The sequence below is a fragment of the Musa acuminata genome, chromosome BXJ2-10, assembly GCF_036884655.1.
Source record: "Musa acuminata AAA Group cultivar baxijiao chromosome BXJ2-10, Cavendish_Baxijiao_AAA, whole genome shotgun sequence".
Classification (NCBI taxonomy): domain Eukaryota; kingdom Viridiplantae; phylum Streptophyta; class Magnoliopsida; order Zingiberales; family Musaceae; genus Musa; species Musa acuminata.
In genome coordinates, this window is record NC_088347.1 from 28,820,062 (window position 1) to 28,830,000 (window position 9,939).

The 9,939-nt window shown below is 33.7% G+C and overlaps 2 protein-coding genes across 2 annotated transcripts; both read right to left on the reverse strand.

Annotated features, from left to right (window-relative positions):
• Window positions 1–2,054: 2,054 nt before the first annotated feature.
• Window positions 2,055–2,603, reverse strand: LOC135625755 (pterocarpan synthase 1-like). Its single transcript, XM_065130846.1, has one exon. It carries the CDS (start codon window positions 2,601–2,603, stop codon window positions 2,055–2,057), a length of 549 nt encoding a protein of 182 aa, XP_064986918.1.
• Window positions 2,604–5,231: 2,628 nt separating this feature from the next.
• LOC135625756 (pterocarpan synthase 1-like) lies at window positions 5,232–5,798 on the reverse strand. Its single transcript, XM_065130847.1, has one exon. The coding sequence runs from the start codon at window positions 5,796–5,798 to the stop codon at window positions 5,232–5,234; it is 567 nt and encodes a 188-aa protein (XP_064986919.1).
• Between the last annotated feature and the right edge of the window lie 4,141 nt (window positions 5,799–9,939).

Below are 9,939 nucleotides of genomic sequence, written 5' to 3' on the forward strand. Positions count from 1 at the left end.
ATGATAACTTGTTTCTTAAGCACCATTGTATGAGTCACTTATTTCCTAATAAGTGATTGATTTTTAGAAAGTAAATAATATACAATCCTTTTTCATGTGTGAATAATAACGAATGAATATTATATTTCTATCTTTATATGTAAAAATAAAATTAAATTAAATTTAAAATAATAATTAAATATTTACTTATTTTTCAGAGAGATTTCATCTGCATAAAGGAGCGCCCCCTCTCTCATTCCACACTGAGCATAATAAAAGTCATTCCACACCGAGCACAATAAAAGTATTGAAGAAAGGATTTTCCAAGAAGATAATTTTGAGATGAGGCATAATAATATTTATTCATATTCTTTTCTAATAAAAAAATATTATATTATTTTATAATCAAATTTTATTCATATTTTAAAATCCTTAATATTAAAATATTTTCTATTCTATTCTAATCAGTTTTGATTCATATTTTGAAATCCTTCGTATTAAAATTGTCATGATCGTATGATGCATAATAATATTTTTAATTTTAAAATTTTATAATTAATAAATAATGATAATTAATTTATAATGTTAGAATGATTATTTGACTTATAATGGTCTTTTAAGCTCAAGTGACTTTTAAGATTGATTTAATTATTAAAACTTTTTATTTTTTAGATTAATATAATAATTTTAATTTATTTAGTTATATATATATATTTGTATTTCAAGAATTAGTTATGAATTTGGACGACTTAATTAGTTTTAAATTTAAGATTATGAATTTAAAATTTTAATTTATAAATATAAATTATTTTTTTAATAATTTAAAATATTAAAATCTAATTTGATAAAAGAAGCCTAACTTGAAGCCTGACTTGAGGTTGGTTGATCTATCAAATCGAGTCAATCCAACTCTTATATCATATTTATCATAATTTATATATTTTAGATTTATAAAATATATAAATTCATATTTAGCTCATACTTAACTCATGACAATCATATTATTCTAAACATACTTTCTAAAATATATTATACATATAATAAGATATACAACTATTATTATATAGTAAATTAAATTTATACTTACCAGATTAAATTTAAAAATAAAGATATTAATAAAAAATTACGTTCCTTAATGATTGAGTGTGCCAAAGAGCGATAGATCTATGAATAACGAGCAAAAGGTTACGAGATGCTTTAATTAAGAACCCTATTAATTTATAGTAATTTATAATAATAATTTATTAAAAAAATTTATAAAATAAGCTATGCTCAACCTATCAATATCTCAAGTTATTCCTTGTCAATAGTAGCTAAAATTCAATTATATTTAGTTTCCAAAGATTAGAGATCCATGACAAAGTATGATGTCAGTAATTATGTATTAATTGCGTGATACAAAAAGGTGAAACATCGTTTGTCTGTTCTCATATTTGCTTCCATGTCCAATGCTTTAATTACATTATATTATATGCGACATCGACACGTTTTCATGTTCACATAAACACACAACACTAACAATATGATCCATCGACCATTTTGTACCCACTTGTTTCAGTTTTCTTTGTGTGTTTCCGGAAAAAAAAAAAGACTTTATCTAGTACGAAGTTTGATAATTTTTTAGAATTATAGTAGATTATAACGAAAAAAATTGACAGATAATCTATCCTTAATGTCAGGATATGAGTTTTTTACCACATAATAATGAAATATATATATATATAAATAACTTTATTTTATTATATTGAGTTTGGCTATACAATATTATTTTAGTTGATCATATTAACAATTTTACAGTGTGGTCCGATGCACTACGAATTCTAAATAGGAGAAGAATTGATTTCTACAGTCATATATACCTAAAAAAATAAAACATGTCACCGTACTGTGCTGCCAAATATCGACGTTTGTAAAAGCATTTCTTTTTCACATAAGAAGCTTTAATTTATTTTAAGAGAAAGATGAAGAACAAAGTGACACGTAGATTAGCATTTATTTCAGCCTTTTGTTTTGTCCTTATTCCAACCGCTGGCTTCATGGAGTGACGCCATAGCCGGAGTTCTTTTTGTCTTGCATTAAGCGTCGGTGTAGTAGATGACGTAGACGTCGAAGGTGGCGACGGGGCCCTCGACCGAGGACGTCACCAGCTCGCTCGCCAGCTTCCCCCATGCGTACTGGAACTCCCCCGTCCCACCCACGATGGCCCGCTCCGCCTTCCCGGACGCGTCCAGTCTCCCGATCGCCGTGAGCGTGCTGTCGGCGAACTCCCCCGCCGTGAACACCAGCACCAGCGGTATCAGAGACGCCTCCTCCTGCTGCGACATGTGGAAGCCCGCGCCCTGCGCCCTTCCGACGACCGTCGAGCTAGCGTCGGAGCCGACCCTCAGCACGGCGTCGAAGATGTCGATGTCCCCGAAGGTATAGGGGAGGCTCATGTTCACCACGGTGACGGTGGTGTTGTCGGGGCCGAGAAAGGTCTCGTGGAAGTAGACGCGGAAGTGGATTCTCTTCTGGATGCCGAGTTCGAACTCGGAGGTGACGGGGAAGGCCGTGGCAGCAGCGAAGAGGAGGAAGAAGACGAGGAGGTGGTGGTTAGGAGAGGAGCTGTGTGGGGACGAAGCCATGACTAGGGTGGTGGATGGACAAGGAACGTGTTATACTTGCAAAGATTGACAAGTGAGAGGAGCACTTTATGTGAAGAATTGTTGCAGCAAACTCTACAATCCTAATGTTGTTGATCTACAGTTTATCATCTCTAAGGTACTTTTCTGTTATATCCACTTTGTGAGACTCATAATTCTCTTTTGAGGAGATTCATCGTATATGATGATCTGCTATAGCCAAGATATATATTCTTGATATTATTGTGATCCTTTAATTATTCTAGAGAAGATCTATTGTAAACCTATTATCATTACTATTGATAGTGGAAGTTTGAGGTGGACTACGGTCCCATGATTTTTCTCACATTGGGTTTTCCACGTTAAAAGATTTGGTCTCACTATGTGATTGATTATTTGCTCTATTGTTTATGCTGGTTGATATTTTAATTTGGATTACAAGTTGGTATTTTGATGAGGAACCCATTTTGATACATAAAGAGGGAAAAGAATATTCCGCTTTAATATGTTTTTTTTCAACAAGTGGTATCAGAGCAACAGGTTGTTTGGTACTAGTTTTTCTTATGTGATTGAAATAGAGTAGTCAGATGGTATGATTAAATTGAACTCATCAAATTATTCCACTTGGAGGCGTTTAATGGAAGATTTACTATATTGCAAAGATTTGTATAAGCCTATCGAGGTTAAAGATAAACCTTCTACTATGGACGATAAAGAATGAGAAGTTTAACATAGAAAAGCTATTGTCTATATTAGAAAATGGATGAATAGAAACTTGCATGAGCATATTTCAGATGAAACCAGAGCTGATGTTGTTTGGCAAAGGTTAGAAAATCTCTTTGCGAAAAAGACAGTAGAAAATAAAATTTCTCTCCTCAGAAGGCTTGTAAATTTGAAGTATAAAGATGATGATAACATTGTTGAGTACATAAGCTTATTTTAGAGTCTTGCAAATAAGTTGGTTAATATGAAAATGAATATAGATGATGAGATGCAAGGATTATTACTTCTCAGCTCTTTACCAGAAAGTTAGGAAACATATGTGATGACAATTTGTAATTCTACGCCAAAGGGGACTCTAACTATAAATATGGTTAAAGACAGTTTACTAAATGAAGATGCTAGAAGGAAAGGACAAGGTGAATCTTCTTATAGGGCATTTGTTACTGAAATACAAGAAAGACGTGGAAGAAGTCATAGTAGAAATCTACATTGTTATAGAGGAAGATCCAAGTCTAGAAGAGATATCAAATGTTTTCACTGTAACAGGCTAGGTCACATGAAGAAAGAGTGTAGGTTTTGGAAGCGAGAACAGAATGAGATGAAGAAAAATGAGAAAAAAACCAATACAGTTGCTGCTGAATGTAATATCATTATTGTTTGTGATAAAGGTTGTGTTAGTCTTATAGTTTAGGACAGTAATTGGGTAATTGACTCTAGTGCTTCATTTCATGTTACTTCTCATGGTGATTTCTTTAGATCTTACACTGTTGGTGATTTTGGTAATGTCAAAATGGGAAACAGTGGTACATCTAAGATTGTGGGTATTTGAGATATTTGCTTGGAGACTAGTATTGGAAGCAAATTAATACTCAAAGATGTAAGGCTTATTCCATATATTCGTCTTAACTTGATATCTACAGGTAGACTTGATGATGAGGGTTTTGCACACTATTTTAGTGAAAGCAAATGGAAACTCACTAAAGGTTCTAACTCTTTTTATGTCATGGAAACTAAGCTACACAAAGGATGATGGAAGTTTGAGATGAACTACGATCACGTGATTTTTCCTATATTGTAAGTAGCATGGTGGGTGAAAGGAAAGCCATCATCCATGGGGCTGCTTTTGTTTGGTTAATCCTCGCACTAGCTTCTCTCGATGCCGTAGGGTGAGGCTTCCATAACATTTGTTCCGTGTGATACACGTTTTCTTTCCACCTTTGGTGGAAGAACATTTGGTGACTACATAGGCATATTTGCATATCAAATTTGCGATAAAAAGCGATGTGGATGAGACCATCAATGTGATTGATGCCTCAATTTTGGAGAAGGAACGCACGTCGTTTACGATTGCTGCTCTTCGTTACTCGTCGATGTCCTCATCCATCAGTATGAACTGGATGAGAGAATAATATTCAAATTACTCATTTAATATTTTTCTTACTTAATAGGAGTTTCTATAGCTCATGATTCATAACTTTGTTTTTGTCCCTTGTGTAAGAGCTGATTTAAGTTTCTGTATAGTTTTATCAATCGTGTTTTTTATGCTAGTTTTACTTATGACGCTGAATGGCTTATCTTAATGACTAATTGAGCATTCATCTCATTAAACATTTAATTTGATGACACAGGGCACATGCTCACGTTCACTTATGGCTCTCTTGTCATCCTTCACGTGTATGTATGTATGTTTATATGTATAAATCATTGAAGGAGAGAATTATAGATGATATGTGTGTTCGACGAGTTCCCATATTTTTGGAATATGTTGTAATAGGTTTTCATTCATAATTTTAATAAACAAGATCGACATTTATTTTTATTTCAGCCTTATCATATAATAATTCATCTCCTGACATGAAGGAGGATAAACATATATGTTCGCCGTGGCTTTAATTATCGTCTCGCGGATCACGCGATGGCGGTGAGACGGACGTCGTCGTAATAGACGACATAGATGTCGAAGGCGGCGACGAGTCCCGCTTTGTCGGACGTCACCAGTTTGCTCACCATGTTCCCCCACGCGAACTGGAACACCCGAGTCCCTCCCACGATGGCCCGGTCCGCCTTCCCGGAGGTGTCCATCCTCCCTATCACCGTGAGCGTGCTGTCGCAGAAGTCCCCGGCCGTGAACACCAGCACCAGCGGTATCAGCGACGACTCGTCCCGCTGCGATGCGTGGAAGCTCACGCCCTGCGCCCTCCCGACTTCAGTCGAACGCTTGGAGGGGCCGGTCCTCAGCACGGCGTCGAAGATGTCGACGTCCCCGAAGGTGTTGGGGAGGCTCATGTTCACCACGGTGACGGTGGTGTTGTCGGGGCCGAGAAAGGTCTCGTGGAAGTAGACGCGGAAGTGGATTCTGCTCTGCCGGCCGAGTTCGAACTCGGAGGTCACCGGGAAGGCTGTGGCAGCAGCCAGGAGGAGGAAGAAGACAAGGAGGAAGTAGAGATGAGATGAGCTGTGTGGGGATGAAGCCATGGCTAGGATGACACAAGGATCGAAGTGAGGTGGGTACAACGCTGGATCAGCAACATGTAGTTATAGAAAATGTCTGTGCCACGCGTCGTTCTGACAGCAGATAAGATTTCATGATAGCAGATAAGATTTCCTCAACAGTAATCTCGCTGGACGAAATCTTATATGCTATCGCTTTCAACGAAATCTCATTATCATGGACAATATTACTCTTACAGGCGAAGGTCTCCGCGTAGGGAAGATGATAGCATATAGTAACAGGATGTACACAACATGACACTCGGAGATGGAAGATGGAAGTAATATAGATGATCTTGAGCAATGGAGATGGGTAACTGAGAGATAGATGATAGTTGCAAGCATTGGCCGATGAGGATAGTGTTGCGTCTTCTGCAAGTGTCAACTGGCCATCTGTAGCTCATGAATTTGCCTTTTACTTAACCAACCACATTGACAACGGTTATCTTTCTTTATGTGTTTCAACACAGTGATCGCTTCCTCACCACTCCACTTAAGCCGCGACGTAACTAATGACCGACGGTGCGATGCAAAACCTTCGCTCGCCAATCAAGTCATTCGTGACTTAAGTGAGGCCATTAACCATCTTTTGCTTTACAGTAATCATTCAAATACGCGTCAGTAATCAAATGCAAATATCTTTTCCAGCAAAGAAAAGCTTACATGATGTGTTCGCATATCAGCATACCAAATGCAATGTTTTATCCGTTTGAAGAAAAATACCACATTCTCTTTCTCTATCTATAGTGCATATATACATCAATTTTATGTGACTTTTAATATACATATTATCTCCTGTTAAAACATATCCTAAACTTATCTTTATTTTCACCATTATATCATCACGAGACGAAAAAATAAGGGACGGGATGACATAATGCATGTCAACGTTGCCGTGTGAATCACACCTACATAATCCTTCACCTATCAAAGGTGTGATTGGTTGACTGCAAGAATTATTACATGACTGCAAGAATCACAGTCATGCAGTGATAAAAAAGTTGTTCTTTCAGAATTAGGTTACACGACAAAGGTGGAACAAACACGTGTATCACATGGAACGAATGTGATGGAAGCGTGATGGAAGCCTCACCCAACTTCAGCATCGAGAAAAGATAGTGTGCGGAGGAAACCAAACCATCAACTTCAGCATCGAGAACTTCAGCATCGAGAAAAGATAGTGTGCGGAGGAAACCAAACCATCAACTTCAGCATCGAGAAAAGATAGTGTGCGGAGGAAACCGACGCCTTGGCCTAATATGAGAAGATGTGGAGGAGAAGACTGCAGTCGACATCATTCATGACAACGGCTTCATCTTCTTTGTGTTAGCATAAATTCATAATTATACTATATATAATACGGAAAAAAATTTATATTTAGATTAAAATCAAATAAATTGGATCTAACAATATTATGATGTGAACCTTTCATTATTTGTTCAGAATAATAAACCTTATCTGATCTACAAATGCTTTGGATATGAGATATTAATCTACAAGGAGAACTAGATTATCTTCTCTTCATATCTTTTCACAGGATCACTTAGATTGATGGATAAGGGAGATTGAGAAAAAAACTTCCTTATCCTCTCTTTCTATCTTTTCAGGATCAATTAGCCTCGCTTTTAGCTCCTAGGTCATGTCTATTTATAGGCGAGAGTAAAGGGTTTAGGATAACTTTAACATGAACTTCATTTTTATTGGCCAATAATCAGAATCCAATCATATTTATAATATTTTTTATCTTTTTAAATAGGGCTATATAATCTAACATTCTCCCATTTTACCGATTAATTAGTAAGATAAAAAAGACTTCAAATAAAAAATAAATAAAAAAATATTTCAAAATAATTTGATCCAATTGGATTCTAAATTTTTAGAAAAACTATATACATGCGCACAAATTTTAAAAATAGGCTAATAAGTCCAATAATTATAATAATACTACGTTAAGTCTGAGTAACAATATGAGTCAGAGCGATTATATATTATCAGTGTCACATTTCCTTCTATGTACCATAACGCTGTTAACCTTTCGCAGTCCAAAATGATCCATATAATTTGTCTTGTCAAGACAATCCTGTCATCACATTCAACAATAATATGTACATACACAATTATGAACAGGATAACAGAAACAAATAACTTTAAGTATATAAGTAAGAATATCAATTATAGTATTCATTCAGACATATATCATCATATCCTTTATGGGTTGCTCACAAACCCAATTATAAGAACATGCTCTTTCAAAATTGTAAGTCCTAAGTGAATGAATCAGCAATCAATACAGTGGAACTCAAGTAATTAATTGACATTAGATGTTTCTAGACTCCTCTTCTCTAACCACTAAGTACTTTATACCATAATACATAGAGATGCAATAGTACTTGTCATTCTTAGATAATAAAACTATTGTAATGTCATAAAATATCTTCAACGACTTAGCAATTGAGTCTAACTTTACCAAGTCTTTAGATGAAATTTCATAGTCCAAAATTTGATTAGTGGCCTCAAAGTATGCTACAAAATCAACTTCTCTTATTAATAATAATAAATTACCCTTCTAATTGATATAGATATTAACTGTAAGGTGGACTTCCTATTATCGAGACAATTTATACAATCAGCATCTAAAAAATACTATCATTTCATGCTGATATAATTTCATACATGTGAGCATATAATCCTTTGTCCCTTCCCGATATCTTATTATTTTCTTTGCAGTCCTTTAGTGTTTTTACTTCTGGGTAACTCCAATATATATCTAATATTTTAATTATAAAACTGATATGACACAAGCTTGAGTATAGACTTTTAATTGTACATATACAAAGAATATCTTCTTTATCTGATACTTTTCAAGTCATTTTAACGTATTTACTATTGACTAAAATTTTACTAAACAAAACTGTATATTAAATCTTTTCAAGACTCAGTTGATATATTCTTTTTAAGACACTCTTCATAATCATTGAGGTCTATTCTTCAACTACTCAATGTTAATAGAAGATGTTTTATTCAAATCAACCATTTTAAAACTCTTAGTAACAAATTTCTTAATTTAGTATAATAAATCAAGGTCACTATTGGTAAGATAAAATATTATCCATATACAAGGTCAATATAATAAACTTACTCCCATTGATATAAATACCGATCAATAGTATTTTCATTAAATCTGAAAATAATAATATAAAAAACATTTATATATAATGTCTTGAAGCTTGTTTAAGGTCATAAATGGATTCCTGAATTTGCATATCAAACTTTATGTTTCTTTTTTTGTAAATCATTTAGAGTAACCCATATAAAGCTAGATCTTTTAAAAAAATATTTTCATATCATTATGATATAACTTAAACTCATAGTGAGTCACTAATGTCATGATGATTCTTAACGAGTTCATTAAAAATCCTGTTATGGTCGATACATTCTTTATAAGTAAAACTTTTAACCACAAGTCTTACCATTATATCATTTGACATTATCCTTTAAGTCACATTTATATAATAAACTCTTTTATAATTATTGACAAATTTGATAAATTTATCAAACACCATTCTGGTTATTAATTTTAACTCTTTTTTTATAGCATCATATTACTTTTCAAAATCATTCAAGACATCTAAAAATAATAACGGATCTATTTTGATTCCTATATCATAATATAATTCTTGTAGATATGCCATATAATAATCATAAATGAAAGGATTTCATTTCCTTTGAGATATTCCCAAGGTTATTAATTATGGTTGTTCTACGAGACCACTAACAACAATATCAATAAAATATAAAAAATTAGCAATGTTATTTTGTTATTCACTTTTGTCAAATTATTTAATAATTTTAATAACAATAATCTCTTGAATAATAAAGGAGTATTAACTTGTATCTCCTCATTATCAAAATTGAATTTTGAGATTTTCACTCACACTGATTTACTATTTTATAGGAATCTTACATTATCAGATTTAATTGTTCTCATATGATTAGAGCAATAAGATATATACCCCTTTAAACTTTTCTGAATATATTATAAAATATTCATAAATAGTTATTAAATCTAATTTTCTTTTATATGAGTTAGAAGATCCTTATCTCTATAGGACAATCTTAAATATAT

Coding starts and splice junctions, on each gene's coding strand:
- LOC135625756 (XM_065130847.1), bottom strand. CDS start 5,798: ATGGCTTCATCCCCACACAGCTCATCTCATCTCTACTTCCTCCTTGTC.
- LOC135625755 (XM_065130846.1), bottom strand. CDS start 2,603: ATGGCTTCGTCCCCACACAGCTCCTCTCCTAACCACCACCTCCTCGTC.